Below are 24,073 nucleotides of genomic sequence, written 5' to 3' on the forward strand. Positions count from 1 at the left end.
GCTTTGTTGCTATTTATACAGGAAATTGTTTTTGTCTACTGCTTAATATGTAACTGGAGGCTTCCACATCAACAATGGGAATGATTCAAGCAGAAAAAATATCAACACCAAGAACTGCAGTTGCAAATAAGTAACTAATTTCTCAGGCATTACATAGAAATATTTTCTTACTTTTGTTGGTACTGCCCCAAGTATGGGAAGTTCTGACCTAAAATAATAGTGTGTACATGGCAGTAATGTATGGACACTGGAATGTGAAGGGATGACACTTTCACCTGGAGCAGAATGGTCAAGGAAGTTACCACAGCTTGTGCATTAAGGACTTTAAAGGGTTGTGAACTATAAAATTCATTGATTGCTAAAGAGGCACCTGCGCTTCTGTTTGGTTTACCATATCGTTCAAGGGGATTGTATGTCGTGGGGTGGGGGGCTGTGGGAAGTAATGTTAAATTCAGTATATACCACAAACACCTGAGGGAACCTTTTTGAGAGTGTCCAGACAAGCTGGTGGAAACCATGTTTTCATGAGTGATTGCTGCAGGGTATGTGCAGAAATTATAAGGTATATTAATCTTTTAATTCCGCCATCAAAGGAAGAGAGGATGTAGGAGAAGACAACGACCTCGAGGTAGTTTGTGCCATAATACAGTGCACCTAAATAAGAAGGGGGGTGTAATGAAATAAAGAAGGATGGTATGGAATTGAGAATTGCTGAGTAATAAGTCGTTGGCCTGGTTGTCTGGTCTTGTTTATGGCTGAGCAAGTGGTTAAGCGTATGAGAAGTTCTCAAATCTGCAGTTGAACACAGTAGGAAAGGGCATTGTGTGGCTATACACTTAGTCCCTCTGTATTTAGTAGCAATAACAGACAATTAGTATAATAATCTGACGGTAGGTTTTTCTCAAGTGGAACTAGAGAACAGATTATAAGATTCTTGAAAAAGGCTTTTCAGAGGGCAGTCAATGCACATACATCCTTGCAAACAGAGAAGTGCAGCTAACCTATTTGGGGATGGTTAAGTGTTTTTAAGTAGATGGCATTAAGAATAAGGGGTCCTGACTCATTCACCTAGAAACGGATTACTTGGTAGGTAGACTCATTTTCATATTGAATAAAGGCAATTAGATGGTTCTAGCAAGAGGGGAGAGTTGGAAAGATGTCCTGTGGGAAGAGGTGAGTTTGTTTAAGGGTAATATCCCATTCCTATATTGAGGAAGTTCCTTTTGAACTTTTGGGTTGAACAAGTCCCTTCTAATAGCCAGTCTTGGAGAGTGAGGGAGGAACAAGGCAAAATGAGTGTGAAATTCATAATGGTGTGCCTGAGAAGATTTTGGGACTGGTAGTGTTAGCAAAATTACCTTTGTAGGTTGTTCAGAAGTAAAATAATAACATGCACAGTCACAAAGGATGTGCATAGTTTGGACTGAGAGGCAGTCTTGAGTGGGATTTGGAGACGTAATGATGACTGAAGACATAAGCTTTTGAGATAGTGATTCACAAGCAATGTTGTTCTTGGGAGAAAGGACTTCTGACTTGGTTCTTAGTGTTAAATCTGTGTATTATTTGAGATAAGTGGGAAATTATGTAGTATGTAGCTGTGAGTGATGTGTGTGTGTGTATATATGTTTCAGTGATGTCCTTGGCTTCTCTGGCATTGTTATCATAGACAATATCGTGGCAGTCAGTTGAATGAGCAAGGGACCAGTTCTACTGCGTGGTTTTACTTAGTAAAGGACTTACTTTACAACAGTCTGTTTGCCGTTCTCGCACATCCCTGAAGGGGTTGTGGAATAGTGGTATTTTTTGGTACGTAAGAAGTGAGACCGTGAAATGTCTGCCTAACTGTAAATGCAAGCAAAGAAAGACCTTGTTGACACCACCAAGGATATATCGGTGGCAGTCCACATAACTAGGAATGCTTGAATGCAGACATTCTCTATGTATCTGGGCATGCAAAGCAGTATTTGAAACACTGATTTTGAAGCAGCTGCCTAACAAAGTGTAACATTTTCAACTTAACTCAAGTCTTCTGGTTGTATCCGTCATAGGATTACAATGATGTCTAATACAGAAATCTTTTGTAATCTAAGCCTACCAAAATTATTGAAAAAGAATGTTTCTCTTCAAGTCTAAAAAGAGTTCTGACACAGATTGATGCCTTGATGTAGTCTGATTGGCTAACCTGCATGATTAGATGATACATACTTTTTTTCCCTCCATGCCCTCTCAAGTCTGCAGCTGATCAGTAACTCAAACCTCTGGCTTGGTCTTTCCATCAACCAGTGCAAGACCTGTCTGATGGTAACTCAGAAAGCAAATTATTCCAGATCATTTTAGCAGAGTATCTCTATTCTGGAATACCCTGCTCTGGTGATTCGAGCATAAAATGAAACTCCCCTTTTTTGGAACACAGCTGACATCAGCATTGTGTTTCAAAGGATTTAAGGGCCTTATACACTCTTATCACCGTGTGGTTCTACTTCTCAGATTTAAAGTGTGGGCCCTTTACTGACATATAGGCCATCATTTGGATTCAGCTTTATAACCATATTTTAGACAATAGTGATTATGCAGAAAGTTCTAGAATCTATTTCCTGTTGAATTGAGGAGCACTATCTCCTGGTTGAAAGGATGAAAAAGACCTGCACAAACTGGATCACAGTGCTAAAGACTGGCTGTACTTGAATCCTTTGAGTTGAAATGGGTTTGAGTGGTTAGCTGCTGACCAACAAAGCAATGTTGCTTAAAGTCAATCTACTTTTCTTACTTGCCAATAAAGGTATTTTAGGTCCCATTCCTGAGTATAAATGTTTCTCACAACAAAGGCATTATTTGTGACCGTGACAGTCACAGACATGAGGGATCAAACAATGACCATATTGATTATTAATATACTGAATATCACAGAATCTGTAATCTGGTGAAGATGCTCACATGATACAGTGGCCATTTGAAGACACTTAAATGGAGCCACTGCCGTTTTGAAGCATGAATCGGTTGCAAATTCATTCTTTGAACACTCCAATCAGTGGTTAGATTTAAAGTCGTTTAGACATTATAGAATAGATGCTCTGACCTTTGACTTAAAGAAATCTCCAATTAGACCTGTAATAAGAACATTGTTTGAGTAAAAAACAATTGGTTGTGGCAGGTTACCATTCCTTTCTATCCAGTTTCTGCTGTTCTTTTCGTAAAGCTGGAAGACCACTGCCACCTCTGCTAAATATCCTTTGTACATATTTGAAAATGGTAAACTTGGAGGTATCTGTTTAATTAACCAGCTCTGCTTCTGTAGTTGCTAGATCAGGCTTCTTAAGCAAGTAGCTCGTGAGCTACTGGTAGTCTCCTGCTATATGTAAGTAGCTCTCCTGTGTGCAGCCCAGCCTCCTAAATTAGAAGCTTTTGCTTGGTTGAATTAACATACGTATACCAAAATTGGAAGTGTATATTCAAGACAAATATGTGCTTATTTTCCAAACTCTTAAGCTGATATTTGAAGAAAAATAAATTTTTTAAATGTATATAATTTGAGGGATAAAAATCAAATAATGTTGATTAGATTATTACAATTAATATTAACTTGGTGCTAGGAACATTGTAGCTATGGCTATTATGTATTAACCATGTAGAGGCATTTCACATTGACAAAGCATTTTTTACATTACTGCTGGCAACCCTGCCTGATGTACCGAGGTTATCGTCTCTGATAATCTTACATATGGTGGCCACTAATGTGATCCTATCTGACACGACTACTAAATCTCTTATTGGATTAAGAGGATTGCGTTCAATATAAGTAGGTCTTATAACATGAAAGTTGGAGATTCCTTAGCTAGACATTTCAGCCCCTCATGCAGAAAGACTGCTACTTCAGATTTCATGAAGTAGCTGAAGCAGAGAGGAGCTTTACTGTTTAACATGACTGCAGGATCCCCAGTACTTTCAGAGCCATGCGATTGGTTTGCACAAAAATGGAACTGGGGAGGAGTCATTTTTGCAGCTGGAAAAATCACTCCTCAACTGTAAGTGTAGCATTGACCCCGTTTTGGATCCCTATTATAAAATTGAGGGATGGGAAGTGTCACTTGCTGTCAGAACTGTTTCAAAAACATTTCTCCTCAGTTGTCAGCTATGACTCCACACCAAAACTGCCATGTTGACGGTTGTAAGGCATTTTATAGACTGAACCTTTTGAAAATTATGGAATCTTGTCATTTATCGGGATGTTTTCATTAGTTGGCTAAAGTGATCTTTTCCTCCATGGTTGTCTGTCCTTTCCTCTGTGCTCTAGACTCCTTGATGGCCTCCTCTACTGACAACCTGTCCTTCTTTCTCTTTTCTCCTCTCCAGCTTTCCCTTTCAGCCTGTCCATCTTTAGCAGCATTGAGCACTGCAGTTAATCTTCAACTGATATAAAATGTGGGAGGTAACCCTTATGATTCCTTTTCCTTCTATACTTCTGACTTAGTGCTGACCTGAATGTTGTTCTGTTTCTGTGATGCTCGTTGCCTGTATGCTAACCCTCATTTACAATTCTGTGTGCATGCATCCCAACTCTTACATTTCATCCTTGGCTTAATTTAAGGAGATGACAACTGCTTTGTTTCTCCTTCAAAATTTTGTTCACTTCCCCAATTCTTTCGCTTTTGTTTTTTTCTAAACCGCCTTTAGCTTTCAACGCAACCTATTAAATTATTTTTGAGGGGTTGTTTCTTTTGTTATGGGTCTTTCCTTCTCTCCTTCAAATGTAACCTCCCCAAAGGTCTTTATGGGGGGTGAGGGGGGATTGATCTGGGAATGTCGCTATACCTTAAGCCAAGATTACCTATTGGCATGTTTCTTTTGTAGTCTGTTCCAGTGATTGCTTTCTGTATGTGGGACAGAAAAACACACCTTAAAGATGGCTGGACCCTGTTTCTTGATGTGTTACTGCCCCTCCTAAAAATAAAAAAATAAAATGGGACAGTGCCCTACATATTTTCTTTATTCATTTTTAAAAGGCAGCACAATGTGAATTCAACATCAAACGTACAATCGCCCTCCTCCCCATACTTGCCATATCCAGAAATGAAGTAGAAGCATGTCCTTTGCAAAAGTGTACTAAACATACTATATTCAACGGATTGTGACCTTATTAGCCTCCTACCATCTTCATCACCTAAGAATCATTCTGGTGTACCAACAAGCATGCTTTTAGAGGACCCCAGATACCTTTGGGTCTCAAAGGCCTCTGCAGTTCTTCTGCATAGAGCTCCAACTGTGACCTACTGCAGGTCATATGTTATCCAGTTCTTCTTGGTGGGTTTAACTCTGCTCCCCCAGTCGAGGAAGACCCTTCTCTTTGCCAACAACAGGGCCACAGACACAACTCTACAATTGGCTAGTTGGAGGTCTTTAACTAGTCTGACCAGAAATAATGACGCTATTTATTATAACACCATATCAGTTAGTCTTAGTGACTTGAGTCAAATATTGCATTATGGCTGTACACTGCCAGGCCTTTTGTAATAGGTCTGCCTCCATTGTCTTACACCGTACACAATTGGCATCTTCCCACCACCCAAATTTGACCCGCTTGAGTGAGTATTTTGAGCGCAGTATTCTTCAAAGATGCAAGGTGACACTGCTAGGGCAACACCAGGGCATATAACGGTAGCTTCCCCACCTTTCTCGCAGCGTCCGCCAGGCTGTCGTTGTAGAAAGCAGTGTGCTAATTTCTGTGCGTGAGACCCCCCTCCCGTTAGTGTTGAAGGAGAGCTCAGAGCAAAATGGAGTGAGCATCGACGTGTTCCACCACAAGGTATGGCATGTAATCATGTGCTATATACCAGTAATGGGTGTGAGTCTGCGCACACAAATAATATAGATAGAAGTCAGGTGAATTAAAGCCCCCTCTATCATATGGTAGTGTGAGTATACCGCAACTGGTTCTAGGCTTTCCTGCTCATACCAATGTGAGCAAAAAAGATCTCAATTTCTGGAAACAATACGAGAGCAGCACAATGGATATGTTTACGAATAGGTAAAAACATTTGGGCAGTATCAGAATTTGTAGGACTGCTATTCTGTCTGCTAGTGATAGTGGCAGTTTCAACCATCTAGCTACCTGATCTTCCAGCTTTGAAACGGCTCTGCAAATAATTAGTTTGAATCACCAATTCAGGATCTCCATGTATACACACCCCTAAGTATGTAACAATCTGAGTCCCACACCAGCGGGATTTCAAGCAAGCCCTGTTGGGTGTTGGGTGTGAGCAGGACTATTACTGATTTTGACCAGTTGATGCATAGGCCAGAATAGTTTTCAAAACTAATGTATTCCTGAATCACTGGGAATAAGTGTACAGAAGGATTTCTGAATTATGATACCATATAGTCTGCATAGATGAATATGCTTAAAGGCCGCTGACGAACATGCGGCGGCCGCTCTGTAGTTCTTTGTCTTCTGACACAGGCCAGCAGTTCCAGTGTTCTAGCAAATAGCATAGGTGACAGGGGGCAGCCCGGTCTCATGCCCCTGCCTATGGGGAACCCATCGGATGTGTGTCCGTTGACACACATCTGGGCCAACAGGTCTGTATACAAAAGGTGTCCAGCGAAGAAGAACTCTGGAATGCCCATGCGGGCCATGATAGCAAATATATACTCCCATGCAATAGAATCAAAGGCCTTGGCATCCAGCAGGACCGCTGCCACCTGTAGAGAATGGTCCAGTTGGTGTAATAGAGCAAATATGGTGTATAAAGTATGTGCAGTGCAGCGAGATGGTATAAAGCCGGACTGGTCCGGTAAAACCAGCGAAGAGATCAAGGGTTGCAATCACATCGCCAGTAGTTTAGCTAGTATTTTTGTATCTATATTTATTAAAGATAGTGGGCTGTAGGACTTAGAAACTTCCTTCGATTTATCCGATTTCAGTAGTCACTATTAAAGCCTCACGTAAGGAGAGGGCAATACCTATTTTACCCCGTCGTACATGGCGTACAAATGTGGTGCAAGGAGCTCGACAAACTCCTTATAAAATTCTCCCGTCAGGCCTTCCAGTCCTGAGGCTTGTAAAGTGGACAACCATGCCAATGCTACATCTTCCAAATAGAGAGTTATCAGCTAGTGTAGCAGAAATGCAGGTGCTGGACAGGCTAGTGTAAAAGTTCTCAAATACTGTAAGGATAGAAGGCATATCAAAGTGTTCATGTGCATCAGTACCCACTATTTTTACTTAATGTTTCATGCACCATGGTGTCCTCCGCTTTTGTCCGTATATATCGGAGACTGTGCCCGTTCGCAGGGGCACCAGACAGGGGTGCCCGATGTCGCCACTCCTGTTCGCGCTGGCGATCGAGCCCCTGGCGGTGGCGCTGCGTGCCTTGATGGGAGATGGTATCCCGTTGGGAGACTCAGTTCACCAAGTGTACCTGTATGCAGACGACCTGCTAGTGTATGTGAGGGACATCGAAAACATCCCAGCACAGTTGGGCCACATATTGCAGGATTGCGGGGCTGCGAGTAAACGCCAGTAAGTCCTGTCTTTATGCGTTCGGGGAGGGGCGGCGGGACCCGGGATACACACTCAATGGAGCGAGGGTGATGTGGAAGGGGATACCTTCCGATACCTGGGGATACAAATATATCGCCAGCCGTCGGACCTTTTCGACGGAAACCTGGGCAGGGCTCACACGGCCATCAAGTCGCAGATGCGGTTCTGGGGCACATTGCCACTTACGGTCACGGGAAGGGTGGCACTCTCCAAAATGGTGGTTCTACCCGGACTCCTGTATTATTTTGCCAACCTGCCTTTGTATGTTCCTGCGGCATTTTTTGCCACGTTCTCCAGAACACTCCGGGACTTCATCTGGGGGAACAGTCGGCATAGGCTGTCACTAGCAAAATTGTACCTTCCGACCGCACAGGGAGGACTTGCGGCGCCTTGTTTAGAGCACTACTATCTGGCTGCTCAGTTACAATGGATTGCTCGCTGGTTTGCGGATAGAGGTCGCGAGGACACAGCCTCAAGGCTACCCCCTACTCCCTGGAGCGACTCCTCGAGCTCTTTCACCCGGCTGTCAGGCGGGCAATGCCGGAGCCGCTCCTCCTGCGTGTGGCATATAAATGCTACCGTAGAAGTCTCTTTCTCACCAGGGCTCTAATCCCATATGCTCCGGCGCTGCCACTGGAGGGATCCCCCAGTGGGGTGGGGACACTCACCACTCAGACTGGCCGGATGCTGACGTATGGACCTTGGGAGATCTATACCGTGATGGCGCCCTTCGGTCATATGACCATCTGAGGGAGGAGGAGGGACTGTCACCAGGCCAGTTCCTCCTGCATCGCTCGCTTGTTGCATCCCTGACAGCGAAATGGGGGGACATGTCCACGGAGCCTCCCCAGCACCTCACCATACAATACCTTCACGTTATGGGGCGAGGCAGGCGTTTGAGCCGCTGGTTTGCAGTGTCGTTGCGCACTCACACAGCGATCGTGCTGGAACCTCTCAGACATAAGTGGGAAGCTGACATGGGGGGCCCCTGGAGGATAAGCAATGGGAGCGAGTGTTGGAGTCCAGTGCGCATACCCAGAAATATGAGGTTCAGGCAGATTCAGCTGTTCCTTGTCCACAGGGCATACCTCACGCCGGAGACAGTCAATAGGTATTTCCACCACACAGATGCAGAGTGTCCCAGATGCGCCGAACTGGGGGTGGGTATAGTCCACATGTTATGGAGCTGTAGCCGACTTCATACGTACTGGCAGACAATTGGCGGGTTGCTGCATGTGAGCACTGGCCGTATCCTGCCGTTTGAATGGACCGTATATCTGTTACACCTGTTCCGCAGAACTCCAGCCACGAAGGTGGCGTCCCGGTTTATAGACCTGGGTATAATAGTAGCTAAGAGATTGCTCACCAAGAGATGGAAGGCGCAGGATCCGCCTCACGCGCAGGCATGGAGAAATTCATTGCTCGTGTGGGCCAGAGCAGAGGGAACGGCCATCAGGAGGGAGGAGACGTTGGGGTTGCGGAGGGAGCCCATGGCCACCCAGTGGGAGGTCCTGATTCAGGCACTACAGAGAGCTGGGGAGGAGTGATCAAGGGGCCAGACTACAGGGGAGGACGGGGACACAGAGAGGATGCTGGAGCCTTTCAACGTATGCAGCTGTGGTGTTCTCACGTGGGAGCTGATTTGTATAGTCATTTGTGAAGACAAGGGTAGTCGCTATTGCAAGAAAATAACAGTCAATCTGAAATACTGTGCTGTGATGTGTGGTTGGGGAGGCGGGGGTCAGAGGCGGGGGAAGGGACGTCGGGGTGCCAACACTGGTTTGCGTGGAGTCGGTTAGTTGTTTTAAAATGGTTATTGTTCTACATTGTCTGTACTGAAGTCCACGTTGCATCAACTGAAAGACTGTACCTGTGGGACTATTGTAGCTGACCAAACATTGACTTATGAAACATCGCACTAAGGCAAGGAGCTGTAAAATGCGTTTGTAATAAATTTGGAGTGGCGCATCAGCCATGTATGTTAAAAGGTTCAGCTGACATGCAGTGAAAGCATGATTTAATGATTGGTAGATGGCAACATGCATGTATATCGTGAGAGTACGTCTCTCTATATGTAACTGTAAAAATTCAATAAAACAGATTTGAACAAAATGGTGTCCTCCGCTTTTCAGCTAGACTACTTCCAGGTCTACCCACCTCACCATAAGCACGCGCTGCATGGTGTTTGGACAGAAACTTTTATTTTTGTGCTGTTAGTGCATGAAATTCGGTAGGTGCTCCTAGATTGCCGCTAGGGTAGCATGACTGTCCGATACTTGTGGTCACGCTCGAGGGAATGTAATGTGTTTTCCGTTTTTTTTAAAGTGGAGTGCTCATACAGATCCCCCTAATTGTAACCTTGAATGTCTCCCATAAGGTATCCTTTCCTGTCACTGTCCCCTCATCTTTTGCAAAGTACTCGAATTGCAGAGCATATCTCCTCTTTAGAAATGGCACCTAGTAATGCCGTAGAACGGAACCGTCATGTGAAGGGGGCTTGAGTGATGTTGGGTAGTGTTAAGCGCAACAGCACGGCTGAATGGTCTGATCGCATTGTAGGCATTTATTAGACCTCATCCACCCACGGGCACACCTCCCTGGAGATCAACCTGTAGTCTAACCTGGACCATGTCCCGTGCACCGAGGATACAAATGTGCCCTCTTTTATTGTCAGGTGCCTTAAGCACCAGGCATCAACCAATCCATGTTCTTCCAGCCCCTCCTATAACGCTTGCCGATTGTTTGCCATGCCAGTCAAACAGCGCAGACCTGTCCATCATAGGGTCCAGATATATGTTCAGATCACCTCCCCACAATATATTGGCAGATAGGGTGTCAATGTGTTGCCACACTGATGTGAAAGAAATCAGGGTCATCAACATTGGGGGCATAGGTGTTGACCAGTGTAAGGTGGGCGCTACAGAGACAGCCCTGAACAATCGCTCGTCTATCATGGATTGTGTAACTGTGAAGGGTACCCTTCGCTTAACGAGTATCAGGACACCTCGAGCATAGGAGGAGTAAGACTAAATCAGTCGCTATATTGCCAAACGAGATCCTGTTGTCTTGTCTGTGAGGCTTGTCAGGTGAGACTTCTGCATGTGTGCAATCTGGATGCTGTGTCTGTCTAAATAGTTAAAGACCAGTCTGGTTTTGCTGGTATTGAGCCCATGTATATTCCAGGTTATCAGATTTACCCTACCCCTGATCTCGTCATCTCAGAAACTTATATTCGATTTGTGAAAGGTAATATTCTCTAGGTAGCATGTGGTGCACATAGTTGCAGGCAGTATGGGGTGTTACCTGGCATGTGACTTATAGGTTTTAAGTGAAGTGACCTCAGATATAAGGAAACTTAGATCTGTCGTGAGAGGTGCAAGCTCCAACACACAGAGGCTGCAATGGCAGACTTTTAGTCAGAGTTGGAGTGGATTCCCATGGACGGCACAATACATGCTGCAGCCCATGGGAAATGCATGGTGTACCTATGCCCAGGGCACCGACCAATAACTAAGCGCCCTTTCCACACCAGGGCAACGTGACCCAGTGCATTCAGCAGCGCCTCTACGTTCACCCCTGTTGCAGTCTGCCCTAGGCGAGTGGGCCCCCAAGGTCCGGGTCGCGGTACAATGTCCCACGTCCATGTAGTGCTCGAATCGGGGCTGCTCTTTTCACTGGAGCTGTCTCGGGTGTGCCTCAGGGTGAGGCCCCAGGAGTCCCGGCAGCCAGACAGACAAGGCCCCACTACTTCACAGCGCCTCCAGCACCAGCACTGATGACACCGCTGTTCTTGTCCCAGTCCCCGGTCGGCGTGATCACTGCTCCGATCCCCTCTTGTTCACTTAGGGGTGCAATCCACTGCCGGCAGCCCCTGTCACTCCGGGGTAGTGGTGGGTGGGTACCCAGCATGTCAGTGACCCACCTCAGCGCCCTGCAGAGACGTCACTTGGGCAGGGGCCCGCAGTGGCAGGCCATCCCCCCTGCAACATTGTGAAATCAGGGCTTTCTGTTTGTGTTACATGCAGCTCCAGCTCCTCCTCCTCTCAGAGGCCTCGACCTGTGGCCCATGACCTCAAGTCCATTTCAACCGCAGGGGGCCTCAGATAGCAGCTTTGGGGGGCTCATCCGATCTCCTCCACAGATATTACACCCAGGAAACCATTTGTGGGTGTATGAGAGCTGGACAGCAGATTGTCAGATAGTCCGCCCCGGTCGGCAGAGCTGCACTAAGGTGCAGCTATCTATCCGTGACCTCTTTAGCGCCCAGTGCCTAAAATTTAAAGCGTATTCCCAAAGAAACCGATAATTACACTAGTTTAAAAAAAGTTTTGCATGTAAACTGGGTTAGGTATGCTTCCTTTATGCCTGAAGAACAAGTTACTTACCTTCGGTAATGCCTTTTCTGGTGGATACAGTATCTGCCTGTGGAGTCCTCATCTTTTGAATTACCCCTCCGCCAGCATTCCGCGGAAGCTTTTTCTCAGCTCTCCCAGGTCGACTAGGACATCACAATGGCACGGCTCCGCTTGTGATGCCGCATGACGTCACCGGGGCCATAAGAAGACCTCATGGGCGTGCTGATGTCAGTTCCACCCATTTTTTCCATGCCTTTGAGGCGAACGAGTGGACCGACAACATACTTGGAGTATACACAGTATACAATATATAGACACAAACACACAGTGTATAGTTAAAGAGGAAAAGCTAAAGAACAAGCATTTACTAATAACCAACAGTATGGCAAGCAAAAGACATAGGACAACATCCATGTCAAACAAAAACAACTTTTTAGGTATACGAAGGTGGACAACGGGGAAGAGGATGGGTCAGTGAGGAATCCACAGGCAGATACTATATCCACCAGAAAACGCGTTACCGAAGTAATTTGCTCTTCTGTAGGATACTTCTGCCTGTGGATTCCTCACCTTTTGAGCAGTCTGGCTCCCGGAGGAGGGTGTCCACCTACTCATACAAAAAAGTCCTGCAGCGTAGAACGTGCAAAAAGACCATCCCTCCTCACCTCAGAATCCAAGCAATAATGCTTTGCGAAAGTGTGGAGGGAGGCCCTTGTTGCAGCCTTACAAATATCCACTACAGGGACACCTCTAGCCAAAGCAGATGTGGAAGACTTTGGTCTAGTAGAATGAGCTCTGATACCTTCAGGAGGCTCCTTCTTGGCGTTCTCTTGTGGACGGCTTTGCCCTTCATCTTCCCCACAAAGCCAACAAAGAGCTGGTCGTCCAACCTTGAGTCTTTGGTTCTTTCCAGATAGATGCTGACTACCCTTTGAGGGTCCAGGCGGTGAAGTCTCTCCTCCTGCTTGGAAGGGTGAGGGGGAGGATAGAAGGTAGGCAATGTAATAGACTGGCCCAGATGGAAAGGAGAAACCACCTTAGGCAGGAAGGCAACCCTGGTCCTAAGAACCATCTTGTCTGCATGGATAGTAGTGAAAGGGGGCCTAAAACTAAGAGCCTGCAATTCACTTACCGTCCTGGCCGAGGTAATAGCCACCAGAAAAACAGTCTTAAAAGAAAGCAGCCTCAAAGAATAACTATGAAGAGGCTCAGAAGGAGACCCCATCAGAAATGTAAGAACTAAATTCAAATTCCACTGAGGCATTGTGGAGGGAGTGGGAGGAAACCTATTGGCGAGGCCCTTAATGAACCGCATAACAATGGGGTACTTAAATAAAGACGGCTGGTCCAGCAAACAAAGGAAGGCCGACAAGTAGCCCATAACCGTCGCCACAGCACAACCTTGCTGGGCCAAAGACAGTGAAAAACTAAGTACATCTGATAAATGGGCCTTCAAAGGATCAATGGACCTCTCTCCACATCACTGGCCTATCTACAAGAATAGACAGATTTGGTGGAGTGTCTCCTGGACGATAAAATAACATCCATTACATCTGATGGGAGAGAGAACTCAGATTGCCCCGCTCAATCTCCAGGCATGAAGGTGCAGGCTCTGGAGGTGGCGGTGTGGAACCTGCGACTGCGAGAGGACATCTGCCCTGAGAGGGACAGGGAGTTGGAGCGGAGGGTGCGATGAGAGGTGAAGGTCTGTGAACCACACCCTTCTTGGTCAATATGTGGCGATCAATATAACTTGGGCCCGGTCTTGGCGAATCTGCCTCAGAACCTGAGGAATCAAGGTTATGGGGGAAACTCGAAATGGAGTTGTAAGACCCAATCCAATTAAAACGCGTCCCCCAACGCTCCCCGCATTGGAAACTGGAGACTGCAGAACGATGGGCAGTGCGCGTTCTCTTGAGTGGCAAAAAGTCGAACCGAGGAAACCCCCACATCTTGAAGATGCGATGGACCACCTCCAGATGAAGCCTCCACTCGTGATCGGCCGAGAATTGCTGACAGACTGTCCGCACGCACATTCAGCACCCTGGCCAGATGATTTGCAAAAACACAAATCTGATGATCCTGAGCCCAGGAACAGAGATGCAGAGCCTCTGCAGAGACGATACAACCCTATGCCTCCCTGTTCGTTGATGTACCACATCGTGGCAGTGTTGTCCATTAGGACTTGAACCGACTGACCGCGAAGTGAGGGAAGGAAAGCATTGAGAGACAAATGTATTGCCGGCAATTCCATAAGGTTGATGTGGCGCAACCTTTTCTCCGGAGAACAAAGACTCCAAATCTCCAGATCCCCCAGATGAACACCCCACCCTAGAGTGAGGGCATCCGTGGCCACCGGTGGAGGAAGTTGAAAGGGCCTCACTTGAGACAGGAATCCCTGACCTTCTGAGATGAGCTGCCACCATCGCCATCACCTTTGTGAAGACACGAGGCGCGAAAGTAAGGCCGAACGGGAGGGCCGCAAACTGGTAGTGCTGAGACCCTACCGTAAAACGGAGATACTTCCAATGCAACTTCAGGATGGTAATGTGAAAATATGTATCCTGCAAATCGATCAACACCATTCAGTCTTCTTGCTGCAGCGCCAGAAGAACCTGAGCTCGGGTCAACATCTTGAACTTTTCCTGCTTGAGGTAAAAATTCAAGACCCAGAGCTCTAGGATCGGTCTTAATATGCCGTCCTTCCTGGGGGACCAGGAAATAACGGGAGTAGCATCCCTGACCCCTTTCCTGCTCCGGAACCACCTCTATCACACCTTTCTGCAGTAAAGCAAGAACCTCCTGCTGCAGGAGCAGCAAATGGTCCTCTGAACACCAGCCCTGGTGAGGAGGGTAAGGAGGTGGAAACTCACGGAAGGGTAGGGCGTACCCATTTTCCACAAGATTCAAAGCCCAAAGGTCTGATGTAATAGATCTCCAATCTTGTAGAAAATGGGTCACCCGACCCCCTACAGGAGCAACATGCTCCAAGATGGGGGATCTAGAGCTGCTTTCCCGTGGTACCTCCGGTGGGGACAGGGGAGGAGGAGGAGAGTTGCCAAGAGGCACCCCGCAGAATACCTCTACCCTTTCCTCTGTACGATCTGTACAGAGGGTTCTGCTGCTGCTGTTGCTGAGGCTGCTGACGGCCTCGAAAGGAAGCAGTCTTCCCAATACTTCGATACCTCCTATATCCCTAACCCCTAGGTTGGGACTGCAGACCTAAGGATTTCGCAGTAGCTGTGCTTTCTTTGAAACGCTGAAGAACCAAATCCGCCTTTGCACCAAAAAGCCTGGACCCATCAAACGGCAGATCAAGAAAAGTTTCCTGCACATCCGGAGAGAACCCCGAAGACCTTAGCCAGGCATGCCTCCTGGTAGCCACGGAGGAACCAATCACCCTGGCTACTGAATCTGCAGTATCCAGACCCGACTGGATTACCTGATGGGCTGCAGACTGCGTGTCTTCCAAAACTTCCAATAAAGAGGCACGGTCAATCTCTGGTAACGTAGGCGGCAACTGTTTAGCCGAGTCCATTAAGGCATGGATATATACCTCTCCAACAAGCATGTGGCATTAGTTAACTTTAACGCCATACTTGCAGAGAAGACAACCTTCTTACCGGAGTGCTCCAATTTCTTAGTCCCTGTCCCCCGGAGATGTGGGAAACGACCCAGCCGATTGCTTAGAACAAGAGGCCTGTACCACCAAGCTTTCCGGGGAAGGATGGGCAGTAAGAAAGGATCAGCAGGAGCGGGCTTATACCTTCTTGCCACAGTCCTTGAAACAGCAGGGGCGGATAAGGGTTTCAGCCACACCTCCAGAATTGGCTCTGTTATTGCCTCATTAAAAGGCAATAGAGGTTCCACAACAGATGATGGTGAATGCAACACCTCAGTAAGAATATTTGGCCTGACCTCAGCTGTGGGCAGTTGAAGGTCCAAAAGTTCAGCAGCCTTCCTGATGACAGCATGGTATGGTCCAACATCCTACCAAGGTAAGGCCTTTGGCAATGAAAGCTCCCACTCCAGGGGTGTGCCTATGCCACTGGCCTCCCGAAGCCCCTCGAATTCATCAACGGAGTGGTGGATTTCTCCTTCTTCCCCCTCATCCTGCTGGTATTAGTCTTCCTCCAGCAGCTTTTGGCCTTCTCTCCTAGAATGCATTTTCGGGATTGGCGGCGCCAGGCGCTGCGCTGGAGATATCTGCGCCGGTGTCGAAGGAGGACTCTCAGAAGCGGGCAACGGCACCGCTCGAAGTCGAGAAGATGACGGACCAACACCTGATGTCGCCGGAGACTGTGGTATCGGCGTCTAAAACCTTGGAGCCAGAAGCTGCCATGACGGCGCTGTCAGCATAAAAGGCAGGAAGGGTGCCAGGGCATATTGAGTCGTGCCCAAATTGAAGGCAAGCGACCAACTGGCCAGACGGCACACCGGTAAGGTAGGATGCCTTGGCAAACATGCCAAACATCACATTGAGAAAATGTGACGGATCCGACCCTGGGCCTGGAAAAGGAACAGTCTGGTTCCAATCCGTTCCGGGGACGTCGGATCCGGTACAGACAAAGCCACAGAAACAAGAGAAGACTCCCTAGGCTCTGGAGAATCCCTGGGCGCTGGAGAAACCCTAGGCACCGGAGAACCCCTTGGCGTCGGAGTCGCTTGAGGAGAAGGTGACTGCGAGACACCTCCTTAGTATGACGCAGCGGAGCTGGATAAGCCCACCTCGAAGCCCTACCTTTCGAAAATGGACGGAGAGATTCATGCCTTCGCTTTTTATTGTGTTTACTCGACTTAGTGGTATGCAAGGCCGACTACTTGATTTTGCTCTCTTACGACCCCTTTTCTCCTTTTTCGCCTGTGCCATGAAAACCTTGGCCTCATGCTCTTTCAGTGCCTTCGGATTCATCTTCCAACAACTGGAACAACCTTCGTCATGGTCCGATGAAAGGCACCAGAGACAGTCGTCGTGGGGATCCGTGATGGACATATGTCCCCCACACTCCCTGCAAGGCTTGAATCCAGACTTCTTCAAAGTAGCCATCACACTGCTACACCAAGAGTGAGGAAGAAACCAAGTCAAACGAAACCCATTGGAGAGTCCCAGAAAACAGTTGCGCGTTGACGGCACTGAAAAAAGGGAACTGATGTCAGCACGCCGACGAGGTCTTCTTAAGGCTCTGGTGACGTCATGCGGAGTCGCAAGCGGTGCCGTACCATTGTGACGTCCTGGTCGACGTGGGAGAGCTAGGAAAAAGTTTCCGTGGAATGCTTGCGCTGGGGTAATTCAAAAGGTGAGGAATCCATAGGCCGATGAATCCATCAGAATGGTTTGTTTTATAGGCATGCTCTGTATTTGTATATTGTTAACTTCCACTTGTCAGCCAGTTTAAGCTGGCATCCAGTTTGAGCACGTGGTCTAACTGGCACAAATACCTTTAGAATTGCTTTTAGTTTCATCAATGTATCCAAACTGGCACTATCCCAGTCTGCATTATGCTTTGTTGCTGCTTGTGTACTATTTCACTATACATAATGTTGAGACAATTGGTTCTATTTTTTCAAACATGTAAAATACCAGCAATACATATCTAACATGCATACTTTTTACTAAGATAGACATTTTAATGAATTAGTAAGTTTTGACCCTTCATAGTGTTGCACTGGGGCTAGTGGATGACTCCATAGAAGGGGAAAGAGGGAGTAGAATACTGTTTCAACCATGTGTTGTGGTAATCTGTCTTGGGGATGGAAACTTGCCTATGAGTGAAAGGATTAGTGTCCTTAGAAAGCTATGTCCCGATTCATTTTATATAACTGAGAGAAGGCCTTCCCTGGATGGCATATGTGGAACCTATTTCCCAACTTTAGAATGGAAAATCAGGCTTATTTTTTAATTGGGACTCTTACCTACACAAATGTGTGGCATCCTTTGAGACATCGCCCAGTACATGTAGCATTAGCAAGTGGGTTCAACGTCACTTTTGTGGGGAGCACTCTGGTGTAGCGACTAAGAATTCTTTTTTTTTTTTTTTTTTTTTTTTTGGAAAAAGTTTTATTGTGCAGAGAAAGGTTACAAGCACGGGCCTACAACCACCAGGGCCGGCCGCTAGCAGTTAAAGTGGTCAAGCAGATCAAAAAACAATGACTGGCCCACAGGGGCTCCGCTATATTACAGTAGATCAGACTGCACATAAGGGAAGTCAGGATACACACTTTTAATATAAATAACAACAAAAATAAAGAAAAACAAAAAGCAAGGCGAAACGACTTGAAATGGGCGTCGAACCACAGCCGGGGGAGTCCACACCCGCCCACCCGAGGGCGGTCAATAAAAGGAGGCCTGAGAAGGAGGGGGGGGCCACGGGAGAACCAAATCTGTACTCCGAAGTACAAGATAAGCAAGGAACCCTCAAGGATCAGGGGGACGAGGCAACCCCAGACGTATCCACCAGGGGGGGAGCACAGATAGACCCGCGATACACGTTCCACTGCCCCCAAATTCTACCCCATGCCCCCGGTTTACCACGCGCCACATACACAGTTTTCTCCCTGAACATGCACCAGTCCATGTTCTCCTTCCATACGGACACGGTGGGAGGCCGTTGGGAACCCCAAAGCTGCGCTATATCTCTCTTTGCGATCATGTTCCCCAAGGCCGCCCACCGAGCCTGAGCCGCATTATAGTCATTGGGCTCCCATACATTCAGAACACAGCGACGCACCTCCGGCAGCAGAGCGACCCCGGTGACTCGTCTCATAACATCATGCACCTGGCGCCAATATTCCGCCACCTCGCGGCATTCCCATAGAATGTGGAGAAAGGTGGCACTGAGCCCGCAGCCACGCTTACAGAGTCCGTCGTCAGAGAACCCCATCGAGACCAAGCGGGGGCCCGTCACATAAACACGATGGAGAATCTTAAGCTGGACCAGACGGAGACGGGCCGGGATGGCCACCTCCTTAGGGGATGACAGTGCGGTCTGCCAGTCCTCGTCGTCCAACTCCACCCCATCTCCCGTCCATGCCTCCCGAAGACGCACCAAGAGGTCAGCCCGATTATTTATCAGTTTTTTGTAAATCAAGGAGATAGTACTGTCGGGGACGTGACCATCGAGTATGCGGTCCTCGAGAGGCGAAGAAGCAGGGACCGTGGTCCCCTCCCCAAAGACCGAGAGCAGGGCGTGCCGAACCTGTGCATAACGGAAGAACTCTCTTTCACTAAGCTCGTGCTCGCTCTGGAGCGCCGCGAAGGATTTAACCGCACCTTTAACCCATAGATCCCCCACTCTGCTGATGCCGATCGTGTCCCAGTGCTCGAAGCCTTTCGTTGTCCAGAGGCTTCCCAAGCGTTCTGAGGCGAATAAAGGAGTGGCACACGTTAAACGCTCACTCCAGCCCATCGCTACGTTCGCCGCCTTCCACACACGTACCGCAATCCTAGTAGGGCCCGTAAGGGTCCTACCAGCGGATCGAGAGTAAAGCGCTCTGTTATAGTTACCGCCGGGAAGGAGGAATTTATCCATCTCATATGCCGGGTTCAAACCAGGAGCGTACGTAGCATGGTTAATGGCAGACAGCTGGGAGGCCCAATAGTACCGTCTAATATCAGGAAGCGCGATGCCCCCGTCATACCAGGGGAGAGTCAGCTTTGCCAAAGCGATACGCGCTCGCCCGTCCCAAACCAGTCTCCTCTGCAAACTCTCCACTTCCCTAAAGTAGGCCGCCGGAATGACATCGAAGGAGTTCTGGAGTGCATAAAGAAATCTGGGAAGGGACATCATTTTAAACAGCGCCGCGCGACCAAGTGGAGACAAGGGCAACTTACACCACCGAGCCGTATCCGCCCTCAAACGCCGGAGTGGAGACAGGAGATTCTGCTCATAGCGGACCGCCGGATCCAACGAAACGTACACCCCCAGGTATTTAAAGCCGGACTGAGATATTTGGAGCGGAAGCCGAGGCGGCAAGAGAGGAAGGCCACCGGAGATAGGATACACACAAGATTTGGACCAATTAATTATCGGACCCGAATTTTTCCCGAAGGAAGTAAGGACATCAAAGAGAACATTGAGCGACTCCCGCGGCGAGGTGAGATACAAGAGCATATCATCCGCGTACAATGAGACCCGATCCTCGAAGCCCGGGGCCCCCCGGAGCCCCCTGATCGAGGGCTCCCAACGGAGCCAGGCAGCGAGCGGTTCCAAGGCGAGAGCAAAGAGCAGCGGGGACAGCGGGCACCCCTGCCTAGTTCCCCTCCCGAGAGCGAAAGGCCGAGAAACCCGCCCCTTGACAACAACCTGAGCCATTGGTCCAGCATAAAGAAGCTTCACCCAGCTAAGGAATCCCTCCCCAAAGCCAAACTTCGCCAAGACGGCCCAAAGGAATGGCCACTCAATGGTGTCAAAGGCCATCGTGGAGTCTAAGGAAACCAATACGGCCGGTTCAGAGAAGTACTCCGCCCTAGCGAGGACGCCGTGCAGACGCCGTAAGTTGAGAGCGGTATTACGATGAGGGATGAAGCCGCATTGATCCGGATGTATCAAGTCACATATAACGCTCAGCAAGCGATTAGCGAGGACCTTAGCAAGGATTTTGGGTTCGGCATTTAGTAGGGAAATAGGCCTATATGAGGCACAGCGGTCACGTGGCTTACCATCCTTGGGAATCACCACTATAGTAGCCAGACGCTGGTCGTCGGGAAGGGAACCCCTCTCGAGCGACTCCTGAAACATATGACGGAGGAAAGGCGCGATTTTATCCGGGCGTAATTTATACAGTTCAATCGGCAGGCCGTTGGGGCCCATAGCCTTGCCCGAGCGAAGGGAGCGAATCGCAGTAGCAATCTCGTCGACAGACAAAGGGGCATCCATCAGCTCGCGGTCCTCGTCGGATAAGCCGGGCAGGGCAATATCCCGCAGCAGAAGACGAGAGTCGTCCTCATCTCTATCAGACACCGGAGAGTACACCGCCCGGAGGTGGTCAGCAAAACACTCCACAATCTCACCAGGTTCAGTCACACACACTCCATCCGAAGCCCGAAGCTCCGGGACCACACGATTCACTCTCTCCTTCTTTTCCAACCAGGCAATCCGCTTACCCGCCTTGTCTCCGGCATCATACAACCTACCCTGCTGCTCCCTATACATGGTCTTGGCAGCGTCAGTAACAAGAGACTTATATTCAAACTGCTTCAGGCTGAGGGCATGCAGCCCATCCGGAGTGACACCCGCCTCCAAGGCTGCCTCCAGCCCCGATATTTCAGTCTCCAGCGTCACCACCGCCTCTCTCTTAACCCTCTTAGCCTCCACTATCTGGGACAGGGCATGCCCGCGGAGCACTGCTTTAAAAGCTTCCCACAGGGACACTGAGGACAACACCGACCCCTCATTCTCAAGAAAATATTGATCAATCGACTTCATCAGGCTAGCACGGATCTTGGGGTCTCGCAGGTACCAAGGGTTAATAGGAGCGATCCGCCCAGCGGACCGCGTCCCAGTGTCAAAAAGCAACCACAGTGGGGAATGATCAGAGATACCCCGGGCCAGGTGTTTAACCTCTCGAATCCGGGCAGTCTGGGCCACGGGCATAAGAAAATAATCCAATCTGGAGAGACTCCCATGGGCCCCAGAGTGGAATGTGTACTGACACTGTGTCGGATGCATTAACCTCCAACAATCCACCAGACCGAAGGTCTCCAGGAGTCCGCCGAGCCACGCCTGGTCAGCAGGGAGGGCCCTGGGCGGGTGGCGATCCAGGTCACCCGAGACAACCGAATTAAAGTCCCCACCCATAAGCAAAAGACTGTCAGGAAGCCCAAGCAGCATACGACCCAAGTCTGAGAAGGTGGAGTTCTGGAGGCCCGGGGGAACATAGATCGAGATCAAGGAAAGGGACTGCCCCTCCCACCTCCCAGTCAGAGCCACATAGCGCCCTCTATCGTCCAGGACTACCCTGGTGATCTCTAACGGAAGTGAAGATCGCAGGAGAATGCCTACCCCTCTAGAACCAGTGGTGAAACCAGAATGGGCCACGAGTCGGTATCCCCCCCTGTTCATGGCATGACAAACATTACCAACCAGATGCGTCTCCTGTAAGAACACCACATCAGGAGTCAGACGACGCAAATATTGCAGCACAACACCCCGTTTTATACGGTCCCCCAATCCGTTGACGTTCCAAGACATCAATCTCAACCCGTCCCCCCCCCCATCCCCTCCAGTAGATCAAAGGTCTCCTAGCAAATAGCGCAACACCCGAAACTGAACCATAGCCAATACCTCGCCTTGAAAACAAAAAACACAAATCCAAACAACCCCACCCACCCACCAACTCCCCCCCCCCCCCCCCCCCCCCCAAAATCCAACACCCCCCACCCTGCACCCCTGCGGTCCAAAAACCACCCCAACTTGCAGTGTGCCTGTCGCCCTACAAACCCCATTCTACGAAAAGACCCCGGAGGAGGAAAGGGACCCGTCCCCGCCCGCCCCCCACACAGATCATAATGAAACAAAATGCACAAAAGAAGTAGAACCCAGCCGAACAATACAAAATGGCAAAGTCAAGGACCAAAAGTCACTCCGAAGGAGACCCGCCACCCTCGGTACCGGCAGAGGGCCCAGTCCGGTCACCCCGGTCCGGCAGCGAATCCAGCCAGTCACTCACAGTCGCAGGAGAGTCAAAAAAGGTAGTCCGATCTTCATATTCCACTCGGAGCCTAGCAGGAAAAAGCATAGAGTACTTGAGACCCAGGTCCCGGAGACGACGCTTCACCCCCTGGAAGCCCATCCGCTGTTTCTGGACAAGTTGGGTGAAGTCCGGGAAAAAGTTAATGGACGAGTTCTCATATCGGACCGGGCCATGGACCCGTGAGGCCTGCAGAATCGCATCTCGGTCTCTGTAATGAAAAAGTTTTGCAACAATAGGCCTCGGGGGGGGGGGGGGCCCCCAGTCGCGGCCGACCACCTGGAACTCGATGGGCCCACTCCACGGCGAAGAACTTACTCAGGCCAGCGGGGGCAAGCTGTTCGAGGATGAGCTCCTCAACCATGAGATCAACCGGGCGGTTATCGGATGTCTCCGGAACGCCTATGACGCGGATGTTATTGAGTCGAGCCCGTCCCTCGAAGTCCTCCAGCCGCCGGGCCATCAGATCGTTGGCCGACTTGAGATCGCCGAGAGTAGTCCGCAGGTCCGACACGTCCGTACCAAGGGAGGACGTCCGCACATCCAGCGATTGAACCCTCTCGTTGGTCTTAGAGAGATCCGCCCGGATTAGCGTAACATCAATGGCCACCGTGTCGATTTTACGGGCCAAGGCCTCATACTGCGTAGCGATGGTCTCCCTGATGCCATTAATGGCGCCCATGATGTCCTGCAGGGACAGATCCGGAGAAACGGACGGGCCACCACTGGCATCATCCGGGGGGACACTGGCCGTCCCGGGGGATCCTTTACCCTGAGTGTAGCGGTCCATGTTGTTCGTCTGGACCGGTCCCCCACGTAGGGATGTCTTGGTCTTACGCCTCTCGGGGTCTCCCTTGCCTCCCATGAGAACCACGTTCGCCGAAGGGGACCACCGAGGAAGCGTCGAGGGGGCACAGGCCAAGCAGACGCGGGCCGCACCAGAGGCCGCAATGTGGCGGAGCGAAGGGACCACCGTCGATGGGCGCACTGGTAGCAGGCGAAGACACAGGCATCAAGCGGAGGCAAAGTGAAAGCCCAGTCGCACCAAGCAATTCCACTGTCCAGCCCCTCAGAGATCCAAAAGTGAAACCGAAAGTGATGGGACGGCCACTGGCACAGCCCCGCTGCCGTTGTTGTTCAACTACGCCCCGGCTCCACAGATCACCTTCGCATCGGGCACAGCCATCGGTTGGGCCTCAAAAGTTCAAACCACCATAACTCAGGATTGCCAGGTCCGATTTGGTTTCCGAAAGGAGTTTAGTGTTCAGCCAACATTCGTCTTCCAGATTCCATCAACCAAGTCAGGATAAAGTCAGGATAAATTCCGAGGAGCAGCGAGGGTCCGGGGAGCCCTGTGCTCACGCGACCATCTTGGATGCGCGCTAGGCTCCTCCGACTAAGAATTCTTGTGGGATCTGAAGGATAGTTAAATAGCCTACAGGTGAACGCCTTTTAAATGTATTCTTAGGACACCTTTGCCAATTTGAAAATG

At 49.1% G+C, this 24,073-nt stretch overlaps 1 protein-coding gene across 2 annotated transcripts in view; it reads left to right on the forward strand.

Moving 5' to 3' along the window:
* Positions 1-24,073, forward strand: part of CNNM3 (cyclin and CBS domain divalent metal cation transport mediator 3) — a 281,724-nt gene that overhangs the window by 248,035 nt on the left and 9,616 nt on the right. The window contains exon 8 of one of the 2 annotated variants that reach the window (XM_085634570.1): positions 4,351-4,426. The exons of the other annotated variant lie outside the window; for it this stretch is intronic. Within the exon in view, the coding sequence (XP_085490696.1) occupies positions 4,351-4,400 (50 nt within the window). The 3' untranslated portion in view covers positions 4,401-4,426. The remainder of the gene's footprint in view (positions 1-4,350; positions 4,427-24,073) is intronic. 2 annotated transcript variants of the gene reach the window in all.

The sequence above is a fragment of the Triturus cristatus genome, chromosome 11, assembly GCF_964204655.1.
Source record: "Triturus cristatus chromosome 11, aTriCri1.1, whole genome shotgun sequence".
Classification (NCBI taxonomy): Eukaryota; Metazoa; Chordata; class Amphibia; order Caudata; family Salamandridae; genus Triturus; species Triturus cristatus.